Genomic DNA, 22,004 nt, shown 5'->3' with positions numbered 1-22,004 from the left:
GTTTAACTTAAAGGGTTACCTGTAAACCTTATCAGTCATAGTGCATAATATTCCTGCTATTTTTAGGCCAGTCTAATCTCTTTGTTTTATGGTAATCTCTGCTCTGCTCATCTAAGCAAGTCTTGTCCTAAAAAGCCACTAGGAACATTATGTGTTATTGCCACCTGGTAGTTACATAAACACAGCTAATGCCGAGCTGCAGTGAAGCACACGCTCAGGTGTGTCACTCACACATGACATCAACAGGAATGTGTCATGCGCCGAGCTTTAGTTCTGGAAACTCGCAGTCACATGTTTTGACACCCCTGTTTTCAGCTCTCATTCTCTCGTGCAATACGCTGTCTGGAAACAAATAAAAGCAAACCAAAAGACACAATAAAGTGGGTGCAGTGGTCAGGTAAACACTACAATTCTAGATCAGCAGGTGGGGCAAAGGCAAAAAGAAAATGAATCACTGACATTTTTTTTTTTTTTTTTGCAAATTTTCTGTGTAAGCATACATTTGTTAATATAATATAATGGAATATTTTATTTTATTGAGGGCCGGTTTCACAGACAGGGCTTAGGCTAAGCCAGGATTATTTTATTTCATTTCATTTTATTTTGAATCGGATGTAGCAGTTTAATTAAGTCCAGCATGAATAATCGGCACAAATCAACCGCACAGTCAGACCACTGGGCATTGCTTAGAAATATCTTCTCAGAATTTATAGGTAATTGTAATAACAGGTGTATGTTTGTGTGGTCTGAAACAGTGAATAATAAACTATAATTAGCTAATATCAAACACTTCCATCTTTATTAACAATAACTGGCACTTATCCTGATGACTGTCCGTTATAAACATGAAATTCTTTGCGGTAATAACAATTTTTACCACTAGGCATAGCGCTCATAAATGGAATTATCCAAAACGTCTTTTGCTGAGTAATGAACTATCAGGCCACCCCATGATTGGGCGTAACAGGGTCAAAGTCAGCAACACTGGAAGATGTGTACCCCAGAGGTTTACAATTCAGGATCCATTCCACTTCAATAAGTACAGTCAGGAGCACCTCCTCAGTTACCGTCTGTGAGCCGATGGTGATGGTGATGGTGATACTGATACGAAGGGCATTTTTTTACAGAGTGAATCTCTCCTTCCCAGGAACCACCAAAGTGTGGGGCATTTGGTGGGTTGAAGTGGATACTGTTGCAGTTGAAGGCTAAGGGATGCAAAGGCCTTTTGAAGTTCTCTTTTCCCACCATGAACATTTGTGCCCTGGTCTGAGAGTAATTCACAAGGCCTACCATGACAGGCTACAAACCGCCTCAAGGCCATTAGGAAAGAATCAGTATATATAGAAGTAAGCAGGTCGAGGTAAACACATCTTGTGGTGAGGCACTTAAAGATTATCCCCCATCTCTTCTCACAGCATCTGCCAATTTTGATATGAAATGGTCCAAAACAGCCCATGCCAGTACTATAGAAAGGTGGTTTCTGAAGTCTCAGTCTGCCTGGTGGTAGATCTGCCATCTTTGGAATGACTTCTTGTGACATTCTTTGCATAGATGTTGCTGCTTACAGATAGCTTCACGTCCTCTTAGTACCCAAAAGATTTTCCTTATTTCTGCAAATACTCTCTCTGGTCCAGGGTGGCAGAGCTTGTTATCATAGTCTTTTATTAGTAGTTTGGTGACTATGTGGTGAGGATCTAGCACTATAGAGTGGATAACTGATGGCTTCAATTTTTCTGCATGACATAGACGACCACCAACTCGGATGACCTGGTAAGACTCATCATATTCTGGTGCCAATGTTAACAGCTGACTGGTTGAGTGTATGGATCTCTTTGCTTTGAGCTTTGCTTCGAGTCTATACTCCTCGGGGAAACTTGTGATTTCGGGAAGAGGAGCATTTCTGTGGCCTGGTAATCCGCTGCCGATGGTTGTTCAGTGGTTTTATCTATTGCTTCTATAAGATCACTCCAGGAAGTATAGTTAGCGGGGGACAGGAATGTTAGTGGCAATAGTTTCATAATACCACAGAAAATTCCCTTTCGCTGTTCAGTTTTATCCATAGGAGCTTGTATAGGAGTGACTGGCCATTCCGGTTCAGGTCTGAGTAAATATGATGGACCTTGGCTCCACTTGTTGGGTAGATTATTGACTTCTGATTAGTATCAGCCTCAGACATCATCCCCACGGACCGTTGGCTGAACGTCTGATGCATATGGTACACTTAACTGGAAAAACTTCAGGATTTTCGAAGTCGTCATCTGGTTGTTTGAATTCTACAGGATGTCCAGGAGACGTGTGTGTCATGTTCTTTAATGGTCCACCTGGAAACAAATGCCATGATGCCAAACACCCTTGTGGAAGAAGAATGCCATCGCGTTTACAACTGTAACAATGAGCGCTTATCAGGATTAAAACGCTGGATGCCACGTCACAGGGTTTGCTGGTGGCCCATAATGTTTAGAATGGGAAGAAACAGCAGGCATTAAAGGAGTAGAAGTTGTCATTTCTGTCTTAACCTGCCATGAGACCTCTTGGTTTCTGAAGGGTTCAAGCGTGTTTGAAGGAACATGAGTTACAAATAAAGCTGTGTGGGTCATGACTCTGGGCTGGGGATGGAACAAGGTGAGTCTCAATATCTGTAGCATCAATACGCTCTTTACTCAGTGGGGTAGGAAGTCCGCGTGAGGCTAGTACTGGATGGATTTGAGGGGCTGTTCTTGGAACAGGTTTCTCTGCTTCTCTGTAGACAGTTCTAGGCGAGGGTAATGGAGGTGTTGGGGCTAAGGGCTGTTGCTTAGGAAGTGGAGAAGCTGAACTTGGGTGGTTTCTCATTAGTATCTCTTGCATACCTTTCTGGATCTCCAACAGTTGTCTTAATTGTTTGCTGTCCTTGACAAAGCTGTCTGTTCTCTCTATCAAGGTCATGCAATTATTTCCTGGATTCCCAGGGTATGGAATAGGTCTCCCTCTGTGGAGAATACTCATCTCTCTCACTCCACTGGTCTTTTATGAGATAATAGGGCTCTTTTGCTGGGACTCTTGCATCAAACAAATCAGGTGTTTTGCTGCCAGGTCCCTCATCTGTACTATGATGGCTGAAATTGTGCCAGTGTGCCATCCTTCTATCACAGTGCTGGTAATCTTCTTGCCCATGTGGCTGCTGTGCCACCAGATAAGATTTAGTTTAGATTTGGATACTGAACAAATTCTTCCAAGTAGGCTGGATGAAGGACTGAACATTTAGGATGTAATAGCTAATAACGATATATAATTATTACAAAACAGATCTATACACTATTCAAACATACATTTACACATTGGAAGTATCAATTAATGAGCATTATTATACTGAACTCAAGGGTATTTGAAATCAACATCTTAGGCTAGATGCTAGGATAGTCATCATCAATCCTCGAACGAACAAGCTCGCAATGTCTTAATTATTCATCGTATTTGACATTAAATAGAAAACACTCATTAAAGGACTTACATGTTATCATCGACACACAACTTAAACATATCAACTTCAACCATGTAAAAGTTAAGTTCAGTCCATATGCTAGAGAACCCACACGGTATCTACTGCGGTCGGCTCATCAGAAGTGACTGATGTAATGTAGTAACCATATTCCATAGCCAAACATTTTTTATTCACACACAAAACAGTATTGTCTAGTATCTAGGATTTTGGCAACCATGTCATTTCATTATGCTGAATCGCTACAATGACAGTTACTGTTACGTCAAATATGACAGTATGCAAGTCACAAATTACACATGCGTCCAAAAAGATGTGAGATTGTTGTTCACTTAGGTCTACGTTCCAAGGCCTTTGTGAGACAGAACTAATTTAAAGTCTCCAGTTCAGAGTTCAAATGGCTCCGTCTGCTCCCCAAGAAGACCCCAACCTAATCGAGGAGCCGTAATCTTTTTACACACTCGTTTAGGTCAACAGAGAGTGCTCTGTCAGTGGGACTAAGACACCAATTTAATGCCAACAGAGTATTAAGGAGGATTCTTGGTTCACAGAGATCATCTCCTCATCAGACTACACTACACACTGTCTGCTGGATATTCATCTTTTGAGTTTAAACAAACCAATTAGAGAAGAGTTACATCAACCGAGTCAAGATAAGGCATGTTAAACTTCTTCAAATCTATTGTTTTGTGTCAAAAGTCCGGTGGGTTCAAACAAAACAATGCTTTTCCCAATTAAAAGGTCACTTTATTGTGGTTACATGTTTATGAGCAATCTGACCACCTGTTATGCTTGTGGCTCCAATGAAAGACCCTCCGCCGTGGTGAGGAGACTATAAGAAAGATGGGTTTAAGATGGCATGTGCTGCTGTCTGGCTTTTGTGTGTGACCTTGCACTGCTTAAGACTTTAATAAGATAGATACACAAATCAAAAGAAAAAAGCAAATCACTGACTTCAGCCCTCTAATTACCAGTAAATCACACAGGGGTCACTAATTAGGCAGAGCTGGATCCAGAGAGCAGCCACCATATGGCACCGGTGTCGTTGTCGGGGCCCATGCGGCTCCCACAGCCTCACAAGCAGCTAATTGTTTTCTTTCCCTTCTCCCCCTCTTTTCATTTGAGGTCTTTGTTATCTTGAGAGAACACGTTTTATGGTAGGCTAAGCCGCTTAGCTGATTTGAAGTGGGTGCTAGTGGATGCTAGCGGGGGTACAGGAGCAGACTGGACTTCTGCTGAAGTGATGCGTGTTTGTGCTCTGAAATTTAGAGAGAGTTAACATTTGTTGATCTGAGAGTAGCTGTTTGGTCATAAAAAAGACAATCTGTCTCATAGTGTAAATGCTGTAGTACGAGTTACGAAGAAAAATGTAAAATGTAAAACTATGTATTTTAATAAAATATTCATGGGTGTATTTATTTTATAATTATATTTCATATAGAAGTGTATAAAAATGTAAAGTAATACAAATATGAAGGTGCAATGTGCATGGTACAAAAATACATACATAAAACATTTGATAGTATTACATTTATTTTTCTTAAAATGTTTAAAAATGTATTCATTGTTTATGTAAATTAAACATGATTATATAACACTTGACATCAGTTGAGTATATCATATCATAAGTCCGTAACAATGTTGTAAGTATACAAAAACTTTAAATAAAAAAACTGCATAAATAAATAATACACACAACAAATATGAACAAAAACATGAAAGTTCAAGTGTGTGTGGAATATATTACATGCTATTAATATTTTATTTTTAATGTTTTTATCATCACATCTTTTGAAATGGAACATTTTGAAATTGAATATTTGTATTTACAAAAAAATTGTTTCACCATGACTATTTAAGTTTAAGTTAAAATGTAATGTTTAAAAAAAGAAAAAAAAAAAAAAAAAGAATTGCAGACCAATTACAACACCAAAAACTTACTTTCCCTTATAAATTCACATAAATGTTAACCTAAAATATTGATTTGTTTTTTGTATTTAAAAAAAAAAAAAAAAAAAAAAAAAGACATAAACATAGACATAAAAAATGTTATTTGAATTTCAGTGTCCTTATAGGCAAACATTCCACAGTCAATCATTGTTGGACATCATTTTTTTTTAGTAAAAACAAGATTTAAATCCAGCAGATTTGGCTAACTGGAGCCAATAGAGATTAGCATTGCCTCATCATTACTGGAGGACAGTTGAGGATTAAACAATGATGAAATACCACAAAACTTTATGGAAGAATCCCCTAGCAGATGTTCCCTACAGCATGTGTACTGTACAAATATCATTCATTTAAAAAAAAAAACAAAAAAAACAAGATAGTAATTACACATCAAAAATTATAGATACAGATAGACATTAGAATTCCTTCATGTCTCGTGTCCTGTGTAGTCAAAAGTGAGCAATGCCTTTTTGGATCACTGATCATAACAAAAACAGGCGTTGACCCATGAAATCAATATTGATTCCTGAAACTTAGAAACCACTGGTAGCCAAGTCAACCACATAAAAAAGAAAAAAATCAATCAATAGCTGAGTACTGAAAGTTTTGGAGGTGTGATGCTAACGAAGTCTTCATTCATCAATTTTGAGGGGAAACCCTCAAAAGAGAAGAGATGAGAGCATGAGAGAGAGAGAGAGCTGGATGGATGGAGAGTTATGACTCAACCCCAATCCTTTTGTTTATTCGTCTCTCTCCACACTTGTTGTGGATGGAGCTAATACTGAGTGTGACTGATTGATCCACCCCTAGATGGACAGTAAAGATTAAGAGGATGACAAATAGGCACTTGCTTACACAGCGCTTGCTGCTAATCCCTTTGTCTTCCTTTAGGGAGCCCACGGTAGCCTCAGAGTCACTCACTGTCCGGCATCGCTAGACTCACCAGGAGGAGGTGACAGACCACACTTCACTTTACAAAAGCAATAGACAAGAACTTCTACAGGACAGAGATACCCAGAGTAAAGTACGGACCATCAGGATAGAGACCTTGAAGGAACTTGAAGAAACATCTAACATTCTCAAGGCTGGACAGATCTTTTTGAGGACCCTCTAGGATTCCAATTAATCCACCTGGAACAGACATTTTGATCTCAAAAGCCAGATCCTTCTAAGGGTACACTTCAGGAGCAACTTGTGTGAACTTCTACAGTACATTGAATGGAGGATCCAATGTCAGAAATGTCGATGGTACAATTTGTATCACCATCAGAGTCTTCCAGGAGCAACTCTACAGATGACAGTCAAGAGGGTGAGTAATTGCTTCTTCATTTTAGCTTGTAGTGGACATGCAACAAGTGGCAATGACCTTTCCAACTTCTGGTATTCTTGAATTTTAGTTTGAATATTTTAACGAAAGTCCTACAATACTGTATTCTAAAGCAAGGTTTATATAGACAAAATCTGGACACTTTGCCCTATACCTCAACTAATATGAAATGCCAGTTGACTCCTAATAATTGGATTGGAAATTGGCAATTCTGACCTGGACTAACAAATAATTGTTTCCTTGCTTTCCCAGGTAAAAGCCCCGCTCCTGGCAAGGTCCTGAACTCAGGACTTCTTTGTAAAGTGTGTTCTGACACCAGCAGTGGGAAACACTATGGGATATATGCTTGCAATGGTTGCAGTGGCTTTTTCAAGCGCAGTGTGAGGCGCAGACTCATTTACAGGTGAGAAAACACCTTACATATTTAAAGTTTGGAGCAGAGAAAATTGAAGGTAGAACCTATAAAACTGGTGCAATAACATAAATTAAGATTCTGATATTAAAATTTACAGATGTCAAGCTGGTACAGGCATGTGTCCTGTGGATAAAGCCCACAGGAATCAGTGCCAGGCTTGTCGCTTAAAGAAATGCCTTCAAGCTGGCATGAACAAGGATGGTGAGTCAACTTTTAAAGGCATCCTCTTCTTTTTGACTTCTCCCTGTGTTGTCGCCGCTTTCTAAACCTTTCCTTCCATCTCCTCTCAGCTGTTCAGAATGAACGTCAGCCCCGCAGCACCGCACAAGTCAGGTTAGACGCATTGGATGTGGACAAGGACAAGGAGCACCTCGCCACCACCTTGGAGCCCACATCCTCATCCACCTGCTCTGTTATCAACCGCCCAATGCTGGGCTCCTCCATCAGCTCCAGCATCAGCTCCACAGATGCTAGCCAACACAACAGCCCCAAGAACGGACATCGCTTCATGGCCAGCCTGATGACGGCCGAGACCTGCGCCAAGCTGGAACCAGAGGATGGTAAGGAATGAGACCAACTTGGTCAACCAGCATCACTAGCTATGTTTTGTTGATGAACACCATATCTGAAAGATCGGAGATAGGATGGCAACAAAGTAAAACTCACTTAAAGTAAAGCTCACTTTGAATTTGTTCTAGATCTTTATGACGTTATAGTGCCTTGGAAGCCTCCTTACACTATCAGAAATATGTTTAAAAATGATAGGGGTACAAAAGCTTGTCACTGGGGCAGTACCTTTAAAGGGACAACTTTGTACCTTATTTGCTCCTAAAAGGTTGAAAGTAGTACCTTTAGGGTACATATTACTAGTACTAAGGTGCCAATATGCAACTTTTTACTGGTATATAAGGTACAAAGTTGTCCCTTTAAGCTTTTGTACCTCTAAAAGTAAATTTTTTTTCTGACAGTGTACAAGGCACCTTAATATACAAAATGATACCTGTTAAGTCATTGACTGACTAGGTAGTGAGACAGTGCTGCCTTAGGTTTTGGACACAGTCCATGGCTATGCTGGTCTACCGGGTAGACCAACCCTAAATACTTTATCATAAATCAGCCTGGACCAGCAGGGAAAGTTCATATTGGTCTAAGCTGACCTTTTCAACAGGCTAATAACTCTTTATCCATATTTCATCAGTTCAATATTTTGTATGTAACTGTGTTTACAGTGGATGAGAACATTGATGTGACCAGTAATGAACCTGAAAGGAGTTCTCCGGAGTATGGCAGTGCTCTCTACCCCTCACGCGGCCCTGAGAGTGTATATGAGACTTCAGCCCGCTTACTCTTCATGTCTGTGAAATGGGCCAAGAATTTGCCAGTGTTTTCCCATCTACCTTTCAGAGACCAGGTGAGAGTCATGCACACTATTGTTTCTCGCTCTACTCTTTCTTGCCCACAAAGTGAGCTATTTTCAGGCACACTGTATATCAATCGGCAGGTACAATTATCTGCCAATGCCGCTCAAAATAACAAATATTGTTGATTAATCACCCTAACAATCTATCACTATCCAAAACTGTAAGTTTTAACCCACCATTTTTGTGATTTTAGGTGATTCTACTTGAGGAAGCGTGGAGTGAGCTATTTCTTCTGTGTGCAATTCAGTGGTCACTACCTCTGGACAACTGCCCCCTGCTTTCCCTGCCTGACCTCTCACCCCCGGGACAGGGCAAGGGAAGCCCCTCTGCCTCAGACCTGAGGGTCCTGCAAGAAGTGTTTAGCCGCTTCAAGCCCCTGCAAGTGGATCCAACTGAGTTTGCATGCTTGAAAGCCATTGTTTTGTTTAAACCAGGTAGGTTTTTCCCTCTTTTTGCCACAGGGGGGCATAAATGATAGCAAGCATTACAAAAACTAAATTGGTGGGGTATAAATGGTGTTCTGAGTGAGAAATCTTTGCATTCTGTAACAGAAACACGAGGACTTAAAGACCCAGAACAGGTGGAGAATCTACAAGATCAGTCCCAAGTGCTGCTAGCTCAACATATCCACACTCTTTACCCCAGTCAAGTCGCCAGGTGAGCACACACACACACACACACACACACACACACACACACACACACATAAAGAAGTTAAAAAGTATGTTTGAGAGAAGACACAACTAATACAAATTATTTTTATGATTATCTGTCTTTAGGTTTGGCAGACTATTACTTCTCCTTCCATCTCTTCACTTTGTGAGTTCAGAAAGGATCGAGCACCTTTTCTTCCAAAGAACCATCGGGAACACGCCTATGGAAAAACTGCTGTGTGACATGTTCAAAAACTGAAGAGCTTTTCTGAAAGACTGTTTGTAGAGGAGCAAAATCCTCTAGACTTCAGGTGCTTTGCTTTACTGCCATGCTAGTTACAGTGCTATGCCAATGAATCTGCCTGAATGCTAAAAAAGCACAAATGTATTTATACTTTTGCATAGGTTGCTTATTTTGTCTCATTATGTCTTATTTTATGTCTCTTTTTTGTGTTACTGTAGTTTTTATACTCATAATAATGCTCATAAGTCTATGCATCCTCATTATGGGACACAGCCTGGTTATGTATATAATGCAAATTGCCTTCCAAGGCCATTATAATGCAAGATTATTTAGAATATGATTGGTATACGTTGGAAGATATGTCTCATTGTAGGACTTATAAATAAAATTTATTTTTGATCTTCTTGAATTTTTTTTTATTTACAGAAATCAATCTATCTATCTATCTATCTAACCCCCGCCTCGATTATTTCCGCAGCGATATTACAGACGTGTTAAACATCACTGTAGTAATATGTCTGTATTATGTAACACGTAGCCTTTTATTAAAAAATGTTAATTAACTGAATATTTCAAAGTGATTTCCATCATTTTGACTGGCAATATATATTGTATTTACCTGCTTTAGAAACATTCCAGTAAACTAAACTGCTATGGATTAGAAGTGAAAAGGGGAATTAGCCTACATTTTAAATCATCCTTCTGAAAACATTTGGGGATTTGGGTAGAAAACGAGAGATTCTTAGTGCAGTCCAGTGAATTATTAATGGGATATATCATAAATTAAATTGGGAGAGCAGACCACAAATCCACAGAATATGCTGTCGTTTTCATACTGTTACAGCGGAATACAAAGGGAAAAAATAATGCAGCGACTGAAATGAGTTCTTTAAGGTATTCTTGTTATACTGCGTCACATTAAAATACCAAGCATTACATTATTCTCTTGAAGTCTGAACATGAGAACATGAAAGACATTTTACAGCTCTTTCAGGCAAACTGACGAATAATGATTATTTGTAGCGCAACCTTATGATTTTAAATGATTTGTTTAAGTCTTTTTAAGTGGAACTTCCCTAAACGCAGTATTCTTGTTGGGAAAAAGGTGGATACACTAGAATTGATACTGAAAACAATATAATTTTCCATACTAATAAAAAAAGATGATATTACCTCAGTATGATGCATATGTCACTTCCGTTACTGTAGAGGGCGCCGTTGCATTGGACCTCAGCGCAGGACGTCACGTTAAACGTCGCAAAACGCGGAAGTGCTTCTTGTTTTGACTCTCCATGTACTGAGTTTTACCCTTTTTTTCAGAATAATAACGATCATAGTCATCACGGAGGGAGCGAGATCTATTCTGACACGGCATGTCAATATTCGGGAAGTCTTCGGGTTATGAGTATCAATGTCTGTCGCAGAGAGATAAATTGTACAGTGATAGTCCTGGACTGTTTTCATCTCATGCTGAATTCACTCAAAATCATTATGATCAGAGAGGACATTCATTTGATTATGTCCCTAAAGTCTCTCAAAACGACTTCACAGGTATTCACTCTACGTTATAGTGACTACGGTGCACATAAGTAAATATGATTATGATACTATAATACTGCATAATGTAGTGTGTGTGTGTGTGTGTGTGTGTGTTTAAGTATATATATATATATATATAATATATATATATATATATATATATATGTTCTGCATTTCAGATAAATCTCAAGGATTGTTGTCCTGGATTTGCAACCTGATCGTTACGTCCCTGGTTTTTCTAGTTACTTTCATAACTTTTCCCATATCTGGATGGTTTGTCCTAAAGGTCAGTTCTAAGCACATTTTTAGCAGAGTTTCAGTCTTTGTTAAGCACTTATTAAATGTAAAGTATTATTTTCAGGTTGTACCAAACTATGAGAGGATAGTTGTTTTTCGTCTGGGCCGGATCCGTCCTCCTAAAGGTCCAGGAGTGGTTCTGGTTCTGCCCTTGATTGATCAGTGGAAGAGAGTTGACCTGCGGACCAGAGCCTTTAACATCCCGCCATGCAAGGTGCAATGAAATATCAGTGCTTTTTTTAAAAACTCATCTTTCTATATACTAAGTATTTTGACATTCCCACAATTTTTTGCCAAAAGGTAAGCACCAAAGACGGTGGTCTGGTGTCGGTTGGAGCGGATATCCAGTTCCGGATCTGGAGTCCGGTGATGTCAGTGGTGGCCGTGCAGGATCTGAACGCCTCCACCCGTCTCACTGCACAGAATGCCATGATGCAGACCTTGAGCAAAAAGACCCTGAGAGAGATACAGACGGAGAGAATCAAACTAGGGGAACATCTCGGGGTGAGAGACACCAAAAAAAAAAACACTTTTAACCACAGAATTCCGCGATTTTTTTTTTTTTTTTTTTTTTTTTAAAGATTAAGCTAAATTGCTTTTGTGATGCAGATGGACATGAATGAGATGACGAAGCCATGGGGGCTGGAGGTGGACCGTGTGGAGCTGATCCTGGAGGGTGTGCTCCGGGAACCAGACGGGGGTCACTCGGGGCCCTTAATCATGCCCCCCTCTGTCCCAGGGCTGGAAGGTCTCACCGGACCTATACAGCAGCTCGCAATGCACTTCCTGAGCCAGACAGCTGCGTCTCAATGCAGTCAAGGTGATGTTAAAGTCCTCCACATATTCATGAACATAAAGAGCGATTAAAATTATCAGAATAAAGGATATGATTGGATTCTGAATAGGGATGTAAATTTACATAAATTCCCATAATTGATTGTTGTTTAAATTAATGATCAATTAATTGATTAATCGCTAACCTTAACCTCTTAAATCCAAAGTGGGGGGCTACTAAGTTATCACGTTACTTAACCACTTGTTTAACCAACACAAAATAGGTGTCGTTTAAGCTTTAAAGCTTGGCATTACAGTGAATATAGGGAATATGTTACAGTTTACAGGGAATATGACCATCACTTAACAAATGCTTTTAAATTTGCTGACATATTAGAAGTGCTCTATTTTCATAGCATGATAAAATAAGTGGGTTGGGGGGGAATTCCTGGGGCAAATTGTTCCGGGTAATTTAGGTGGAAATGCGGCTTTTGTTTCAGTTAGAGGCCAAACTATACTAAGTATTTTTGTGAAAAAATGTCAGAAAGTTGCTTTTGCGCCACGTTTTTGTTTGTAACTTCGAGAAACATTAGTAATCTTTACGTAGAGCAGGTGGTCTCGAACGAGCCCAAACACGGAGAGACATGACATGCTGCTTGGCTAAAGCTATAGGACTTCCGGGATCCGATCGCGTCGTGATCATGACGCAGTGTTTTCCAACGTCATTTGAAAGTTCAACCAATGGAAACTGGTTTGGTGGGTAGGGGCGATGTGTAGAGACCAATCGGTAGAGGTGTAAGAAAATATCGATACACATGAATATCGTGATATTATGTTTGGCGATACTGTATCGATTCTCAAAAACACTGTATCGATATTTATTTATTTATTTATTTAGATCCAAGATTCGTGGCTTTGTGTTCGGTTTAAACCACAGACTGTATAAAACCCAACCGCTAGATGGCAGTGTTATCTCAGAACGTAAAGTGATGCGTAGCCGGAGAAGCGCAAGGTGCATCGCTAACGTTAGCGTTAGCAAACCCAGCTCACAAGACGATAGAATTATTCCGCTTCCGCTTTATACATTAGACTGCTAAAGCAAGCAGCTTTACAGTATTAAATATAAAACAAACAGATATTCAGTCATGAAATGGACTATGCACTAGTTGTTAAATTGTTTAGAAATTAAAAACTGCTATACCGTGAACTTTTAAAAACATATACACCTAAAGAATCCTGCAGTCACTTTACTATTTTCCCTTAGATTGCATAAAATAGTGATTAGTGATATAAATGCAAATGATTAAATAAAATGCATTGATTAAATAAAATAAAGTTGTTTGTAAGGTTTTATGCATATGGTGGTGTTCTTTATGACCGTTTTTTCTAAAATTACATCCTTTTTTCTAAAAAAGGAATATCGCAATATATCGCCTTTCTTACAGTATCGCAATATATCACAATATATCGTATCGTAACCCCTGTATCGTGATACGTATCGTATCGCCAGATTCTTGGCAATACACAGCCCTACCAATCGGACCCTGTTTTACAGCTGGAACACTTTTGGATTGGTTTGATCGCTCTTGATTTACCATGAGCCATAGAATAGGACCGCACATCTGAAACAGCACTGGAAGATCATCACTCATCCACCAGGATTAATCGTTTGCATCCCTACTCTGTGATAAATTGCTTGTTACATTCCTCACTTTGGATAAAAGCATCTGCCGTATGACTAAATAGAACTTCATCTATCATCACTTAAAATGATTTCAAGCCCTCATAATAAAAAGAAGCCCTATTTTGTGGTTCTTTCCAGATACAGTAAGCTTCGCAGATGAGCTGCATTCAGTTTCAGCTGCGAGTGTCAGCAGTGTGGATGGACTAATGGATGGGGTCAGATCAGTGCTGTCAGAGGAGCTGGTTCATCAGGTGGGGGCCTGTTACCACTTTCAGATCACCAACGACTCTGGACAGACCAACAACTACTATGTGGACCTAACACAAGGTAAGACTGAAGCCCCGTTCACACCGCCAGCAATTTTGTCGCTGCATGTCGCTAGTCTCTGTACTGTGCAGATGCTTGTGGCTGTTCCTAGTGCTGTTGCTCTAATGTTACTGGTAGACTGCACGTCTGGGCATATCTTTAGAAAATGCATTCACAAATTATATATACAGGTGCTGGTCATATAATTAGAATATCATCAAAAAGTTCATTTTTTTATTATAAATTATTTTTAAAAATGAAACTTTCATATATTCTAGATTCCCCACATGTAAAGTAAAACACTTCAAAAGTTTTTTTTTTAAATTTTGATGATTAGAGCGTACAGCTCATGAAAGTCCAAAATCCAGTATTTCAAAATATTAGAATATTTCCTAAGATCAATCAAAAAATGGATTTGCAAAACAGAAAAGTTCAAGTTCTTTAAAGTATGTTCTTTTGTGCACTCAATACTTGATCGGCAGGACATATTACAGCAAATGACTTGCTCCTAGCACAAATTACTGCATCAGTGAAGTGTGGCATGGAAGTGATCAGCCTGTGGCACTGCTGAGGCACTATTGAGCCTTCAGATCATCTGTATATTGTTGGATCGACTGTTTCTCATCTTTCTCTTGAAAATATCCCATAGATTTAGGTCAGGCATATTGGCTGGCCAATAAAGCACAGTAATATCATGGTCAGCAAACCACTTGGAAGTGGTTTTTGCACTGTGGGCAGATGCTAAAGTCCTGCTGGAAAAGGAAATCAGCATCTCCATAAAGCTTGTCAGCAGATGGAAGCATAAAGTGCTCCAAAATCTCCTGGAAGATGGCTGCATTGACTTTGCACTTGATAAAACACAATGGACCAACACCAGCAGACGTCACGGCCCCACCAAATCATTACTGACTTCAGAAACTTCACACTAGACTTCAAGCAGCTTGGATTCTGTGCCTCTCCAGTCTTCCTTCAGACTCTGGGACCATGATTTCAACATGAAATGCAAAATTTACTTTTATCTGAAAAGAGGATTTTCGACCACTGTTCACTGTCCAGTTCTTTTTCTCCTTAGCCCAGGTAAGATGCTTCTGACGTTGTTTCTGGTTCAGAAGTGGCTTGGTAGTCCTTTTCCTGAAGATGTCTGAGTGTGGTGACTCTTGATGCGCTGACTCCGGCTTCATTCTACTCATTGTGAAGCTCTCCCAAGTGTTTGAATTGGCTTTACTTGACAGTATTATCAAGCTTGCGGTCATCCCTGTTGCTTGTGCACCTTTGCCTACCCAATTTCTTCCATCCAGTCAACTTTGCATTTAATATGCTTTGATACATCACTCTGTAAACAGCCACCCCATTCAGTAATGACCTTCTGTGACTTACTCTTTTTGTGGAGGGTGTCAATGATTGTCTCCTGGACCATTGCCAAGTCAGCAGTCTTCCCCATTAGTGTGGTTTCAAAGAACAAGAGATACCCGGAATTTATACTGTAGGGATGGTCATTTAATGAAACTCAAATGTAAATATTCTAATATTTTGAGATACTGGATTTTGGACTTTCATTAGCTGTACGCTCTAATCAACAAATTAAAAAAAAAACAACTTTTGAAATGTTTTACTTTACATGTAGGGAATCTAGAATATATGAAAGTTTCATTTTTTAAAATAATTTACAATAAAAAAATGAACTTTTTCACGATATTCTAATTATATGACCAGCACCTGTATATTGCTGGAACAATAAGATAGCATTCTAATTAGTCTTAAAAGAATTAAAAGTAGCATTCTGCTGTTGGAGAGTATTATGATATAAACTACAGCAGTGCTCAGTGATTAAAACATTAACCAGATTAAGGATCGATCAATCAAAGAATTAACTCACTCATACTGTCAAAAATGACTAAAACGCCATTCAAATTTGACAAATAATAAAAAAAAAAAATGTGTCCCTAATAATCAACATAATGTAGGGAAAACTGTAATATGAACTGCAGCAGTGTTAAATTGCTCACTGTCACTGCATCATAATTAATAACACAAACTATCAATATATGAATCAAACTCACCAAGACTGCTGACAGTTTCTTTTCCAAGCATCATTTTATTATATTAATGTATGTGAATAAGGTCAAATTATATAAAATGGTGAAATTGCTCCGGAACTCTGTCCTGTCTGTCTTGCCTTCACTTGACAGTGCACTGACAGTCCACTGACAGTCTTTGCTCCTATTGGTTGTCAGTCACGAAATTCACTGCACATGTGCATAAAGTTAAAATTTCTGAAATTTTGTCACATGACTCGCGTCATTTGACACGCCTACATTCTGTCGCCAATGGTCACTGTCACTCTTGTTGCCAGAAGTCACCAGCCCTCCATTGAAAATGAATGGAATCATGTTGCTTTGTCGCTGCGTGTCGCTGGCGGTGTGAACGGACCTTGAGACTTTGTATGAGAGAACAGTATTATATAAACAAAAAAAGCCCATTTACCAATGCCATTTCACTGCCTACACCTGGTGTACTGCCTGCTATTGGTATTCTGAATCTACAGTGCACAGCATAAATGAGTACACCCCCTCTGAAACTTCTGAAAGTCAGCAATTACTCAATTACATATTAGGGTTCTTTAGAGATATAATGTTCCAGCAAGTCTGCTTAATCAATTACCAAAGAAGCATGTCAAAATTATTGGTGATAAAATGTGTAGCAAAAATTAGTACACCCTCCTAAAAGTTACTAAATAAAACGAAATAAAAATTTTCTGGTGTAAGTTTAAGGCAGTGTTTGATCAACAGGTAAGTATGTTGAACCAAAACATTTAAAGAGAAGTAATTTCTTGACAATTAAAAGTGTTATATAGCCCACTGAATCATTCTCAGACTTAATGCTGACAACAGTGGAACCACTTGGGAGAGAACTTGGGAGAGAACTGTCAGGAGACTTATTTCTTAGCACAAAAGAGGACAGTGGTACAAGAGGATTACCAAATCATTGTTTTAAGTGTGAAAATATAGCAAAAGTAACACAGAAATTCAAAAACAATGGACTTGTGACAAGGCCCCTGAAATAATCAGGCCTTCATTTTAAGCTTTCATTTAGTGATGAGGGATTTTTTTTGCTAGACAAAGAGCAGGAGAAATACCAAGCGAGTGTCTCAGAGCCAGCAAAAGCTATGAAAAGAGTGACTGTTTATCTCACAGAGTAAGATGCAGCCTGCAGAAATGACATGCATGGTTGTTGTTCTCACTGGAACTACCTACTGTAGCCAAAGCACAATAAAGTCAGGTAGCCATTTCCAAAGCCCATATTTACAAAATATAGATTCTGGGAATCCATACTCTGGTCTCATGAGACCAAATCAATCATTTTGGATCTAACAGCATCCAAAATGTTATGGTGTTGCTGGAGGAGGAGTACAGTGAAAAGTGCCTGGTTCCCACAGTAAAGTTCAGTGGTAGTAAAGCTCTCATATAGGGATGTATGAGTGCTGAAGGTGTGAGGGAGTTGTGCTTTATCAATGCTGTCATTAATTCCCACACCACTGTGTAATTAAATACACAAACTTAAAACAGAAGATGTTACCCTTTTTTCATTCCCTGCATTGTTGGGCATTTTTTCAACATGACAATGAGGATATGCATTCTCCCAAGGTGAAAAACCTTCTGTGGACATGTATTGCACTCAATCTTAACACTCTTGAGCACCTGTGGGGGATTCTGTAGAGACGAGTTGAGCAACACTCCCCATTTAAGTTCAGGGCATTTAAGGAACTCATCGTCCAGGAGTTAAACAGGACAGATGTGACAATTTGTCATGAACTTATACACTCCGTGCCAAGAAGGGTCAGAGCAGTATATTGAAAATTATGGAGGGCATACTAAGTGCTAGAATATTATACATTTGTTGAATTAAATCTAGGGTGTACTCATTTCTGCAATCCTTAATTTAAACAAAATTTACTTATTTTATGGCTATAAATGACATATATTTCTCAGTTTTTATTATGTGTATGTTTAATACATTTTAGTTTTGCCATCTTTCCATGAATTGTATTAGTGATCATAAAGAAAATACATCTTTTGTATTTGTTCAGAGGGGGTGTACTCATTTATGCTGTGCACTGTATATAGGAACAATATCAGGATGGAGCCGTGACTTAGTGGTGATGCTCATTTGGGAGATTTGGGTTCAAGCCTGGCTTGCAACATTCTAAAAACTTTCTACTATAATTTCCTAATGTTACTCTATTATTAAAAATGAGGAAAAAAACATTTCTGTAAATTGAAATAAAGTAAAATCTAATTATTAATTGAAAAACTTAAACTAAAAGAACATTAGAAAAGTTACCTTGGCATTAAACTGAAATAATTTTAAGTTGAAGCACTATTAATTATATATATATATATATATATATATATATATATATATATATATATATATATATATATTGATGTGTGTGTGTGTGTGTGTGTGTATACACACATATTATATATACACAAACTTTTCTTAGATGCGATTAATTGATTTGTCAGCACTAGAAATTACTAAACATGAAACTAAAATTAACATGAAAACTAAAAATATAAAAAATTGAAGCTAATTCTAAATATTAATAAAACTATAAGGTAAAATAAAAGCTAAAATAACACAGTGGCAGATGTGTTACTACATGAAACATCAGATAAGGTTATTGAATGGTGAATATCTGGTTGCCTAAAAAAAGAGTATAAGAAATGCATTTTTTACACTGTGCTTTAATTTACAGTATATAAAAAAGTTCTAACACCAACACAACACCAAAATGAAGACCAACATCATCCATAATCTCTAACCTACTTTACTACTCAAAGTATATTATTACATGCAGAGAAAATTAATAACCACGTATTAAGATTTGGATTGACTGCCCCATTTTGGAATGGTCTCTAGACCGTTTGTGCATTGTAGTGAAATCCCCTGAATGCTGCCTCAGCGGTTTACTGTGTCTGTGTTCAGGACGTGGAGCGTGTGGCGTGGGCGTCCTGCCGAGAGAGCCGGATGTTTCCCTGTGCATGAGCGAGCAGGATCTGCTGGCCATGTTCCAGGGCGGCCTGCGACCGTTCGCCGCCTACAGCAGCGGCAAACTGAGAGTACAGGGGGATCTGAACACCGCTATGAAGCTAGAGACACTCATCAAACTCCTCAAGACATGACATGATCTATAATGCTTTCATTTGTAGTGGTTTCAATTTATCAAAGGCCTTTGTAAAGCATTTAAGGTTTACACTGTGAATGTTTAAATACATGTTTAAATAATTATTTTTTAATACATTTAATTGTGAATGCATACACAGCATTCACTTCCTGGTGTGTCAGTGTTGTTGTTTTTGTTGTTCAGTTATTTATAGTAATGTGAAGTGTTGTAACCCAAGCATTTCAATTTATGTATTTGCACAATAGATTATTGATTTAAAATCTATTTATAACTGACTTGTCTTGACATTACGGAAATATATTTTCTAATAAATGTATATTGTACTGGTCTGGTGAGTTTTGGATTTACTGCACACACACTTAGCCTCATCCTTGAGGTTTGTGTTTATGGGCTGATTCGTTGTCTTGTCCAAGGCTGACTGTCTCTCGACCTTTGACCCTCTTATATTTGGTGCCCTTGTACAACTGTTTATACAGAAAACTTAACAAGGTTATTCCACTATGAGCATTTTGGTGTATATATATATATATATGTATACTGTATATTTGTTCACTTGAATGAGTATTCAACACTCTTTCTACACACTACTAAAGGGAGAAACTGCATAAACATTTACTCACATTTTAGCACAACAATCAGATTGTAATAATATTTAAAAAAAAATGTAGTTTTATTTATTTGGTGTATATGTACACACACACAAACACCCACCAAATAAATAAATAAATAAATATATAATTTTTTAAAAATGATTTTATTCAGGAAGGATCCATTACATTAATCAAAAGTGACAATAAAGATTTTACATTATGCAATACCATGGTTTCCACAGAAATACTGATCACTGTTTTAATAATAATAATAGTGCTGTCAAAACGATTAATCACGATTCATCACGTCTAAATTTTGTTACATGCGATTAATCGCGATTAATCGATTTGACAGCACTACTATTATATATATACTCACACACACACACACACAAGTTTATATATAATAATATTATATAAACTTGCTATACTATTTATAAACTTTTGTTAGATGCGATTAATCGATTTGAAACACTTAATGATAAATGTTTCCTTGAGCATCAACTCAGCAAATATGTTAAATCGATTTTTCCCCACAATATTGCTGTTTTTACTGTATTTTTGATTAAATAAATGCAACTTTTTTCAACACACACACACACACATATATATATACAGGTGCTGGTCATATAATTAGAATATCATCAAAAAGTTGATTTATTTCACTAATTCCATTCAAAAAGTGAAACTTGTATATTATATTCATTCATTACACACAGACTGATATATTTCAAATGTTTATTTCTTTTAATTTTGATGATTATAACTGACAACTAAGGAAAATCCCAAATTCAGTATCTCAGAAAATTAGAATATTACTTAAGACCAATACAAAGAAAGGATTTTTAGAAATCTTGGCCAACTGAAAAGTATGAACATGAAAAGTATGAGCATGTACAGCCCTCAATACTTAGTTGGGGCTCCTTTTGCCTGAATTACTGCAGCAATGCGGCGTGGCATGGAGTCGATCAGTCTGTGGCACTGCTCAGGTGTTATAAGAGCCCAGGTTGCTCTGATAGTGGCCTTCAGCTCTTCTGCATTGCTGGGTCTGGCATATCGCATCTTCCTCTTCACAATACCCCATAGATTTTCTATGGGGTTAAGGTCAGGCGAGTTTGCTGGCCAATTAAGAACAGGGATACCATGGTCCTTAAACCAGGTACTGGTAGCTTTGGCACTGTGTGCAGGTGCCAAGTCCTGTTGGAAAATGAAATCTGCATCTCCATAAAGTTGGCCAGCAGCAGGAAGCATGAAGTGCTCTAAAACTTCCTGGTATATGGCTGCGTTGACCTTGGACCTCAGAAAACACAGTGGACCAACACCAGCAGATGACATGGCACCCCAAACCATCACTGACTGTGGAAACTTTACACTGGACCTCAAGCAACGTGGATTGTGTGCCTCTCCTCTCTTCCTCCAGACTCTGGGACCCTGATTTCCAAAGGAAATGCAAAATTTACTTTCATCAGAGAACATAACTTTGGACCACTCAGCAGCAGTCCAGTCCTTTTTGTCTTTAGCCCAGGCGAGACGCTTCTGACGCTGTCTGTTGTTCAAGAGTGGCTTGACACAAGGAATGCGACAGCTGAAACCCATGTCTTGCATACGTCTGTGCGTAGTGGTTCTTGAAGCACTGACTCCAGCTGCAGTCCACTTTTTGTGAATCTCCCCCACATTTTTGAATGGGTTTTGTTTCACAATCCTCTCCAGGGTGCGGTTATCCCTATTGCTTGTACACTTTTTTTCTACCACATCTTTTCCTTCCCTTCGCCTCTCTATTAATGTGCTTGGACACAGAGCTCTGTGAACAGCCAGCCTCTTTTGCAATGACCTTTTGTGTCTTGCCCTCCTTGTGCAAGGTGTCAATGGTTGTCTTTTGGACAACTGTCAAGTCAGCAGTCTTCCCCATGATTGTGTAGCCTACAGAACTAGACTGAGAGACCATTTAAAGGCCTTTGCAGGTGTTTTGAGTTAATTAGCTGATTAGAGTGTGGCACCAGGTGTCTTCAATATTGAACCTTTTCACAATATTCTAATTTTCTGAGATACTGAATTTGGGATTTTCCTTAGTTGTCAGTTATAATCATCAAAATTAAAATAAATAAACATTTGAAATATATCAGTCTGTGTGTAATGAA

At 38.4% G+C, this 22,004-nt stretch overlaps 2 protein-coding genes across 3 annotated transcripts; both read left to right on the top strand.

Moving 5' to 3' along the window:
* The first annotated feature begins 460 nt into the window (after positions 1-460).
* Positions 461-10,658, top strand: nr2e3 (nuclear receptor subfamily 2, group E, member 3). 2 transcript variants are annotated; one of them, XM_051884665.1, is made up of 7 exons: positions 461-7,158; positions 7,268-7,371; positions 7,461-7,730; positions 8,400-8,581; positions 8,785-9,025; positions 9,143-9,248; positions 9,371-10,658. In XM_051884665.1, the coding sequence occupies exons 2-7, from the start codon at positions 7,287-7,289 to the stop codon at positions 9,501-9,503; spliced, it is 1,017 nt and encodes a 338-aa protein (XP_051740625.1). In that variant the 5' UTR covers positions 461-7,158; positions 7,268-7,286; the 3' UTR covers positions 9,504-10,658. The 2 variants fall into 2 exon arrangements, with proteins under 2 accessions (XP_051740625.1, XP_051740624.1); XM_051884664.1 differs by having other exon boundaries at positions 461-7,371.
* A 61-nt stretch (positions 10,659-10,719) lies between these two features.
* On the top strand, positions 10,720-19,604 carry stoml1 (stomatin (EPB72)-like 1). Its single transcript, XM_051884663.1, has 7 exons — positions 10,720-11,039; positions 11,207-11,313; positions 11,389-11,538; positions 11,625-11,828; positions 11,934-12,144; positions 13,921-14,109; positions 19,078-19,604. Exons 1-7 carry the CDS (start codon positions 10,862-10,864, stop codon positions 19,272-19,274), a joined length of 1,236 nt encoding a protein of 411 aa, XP_051740623.1. The 5' UTR covers positions 10,720-10,861; the 3' UTR covers positions 19,275-19,604.
* Positions 19,605-22,004: the final 2,400 nt, after the last annotated feature.

Source organism: Ctenopharyngodon idella, chromosome 24, assembly GCF_019924925.1.
Source record: "Ctenopharyngodon idella isolate HZGC_01 chromosome 24, HZGC01, whole genome shotgun sequence".
Taxonomy (NCBI): Eukaryota; Metazoa; Chordata; class Actinopteri; order Cypriniformes; family Xenocyprididae; genus Ctenopharyngodon; species Ctenopharyngodon idella.
The sequence above is the reverse complement of the archived record's forward strand: the minus strand, read 5'-3'. Positions and strand labels throughout refer to the sequence as shown.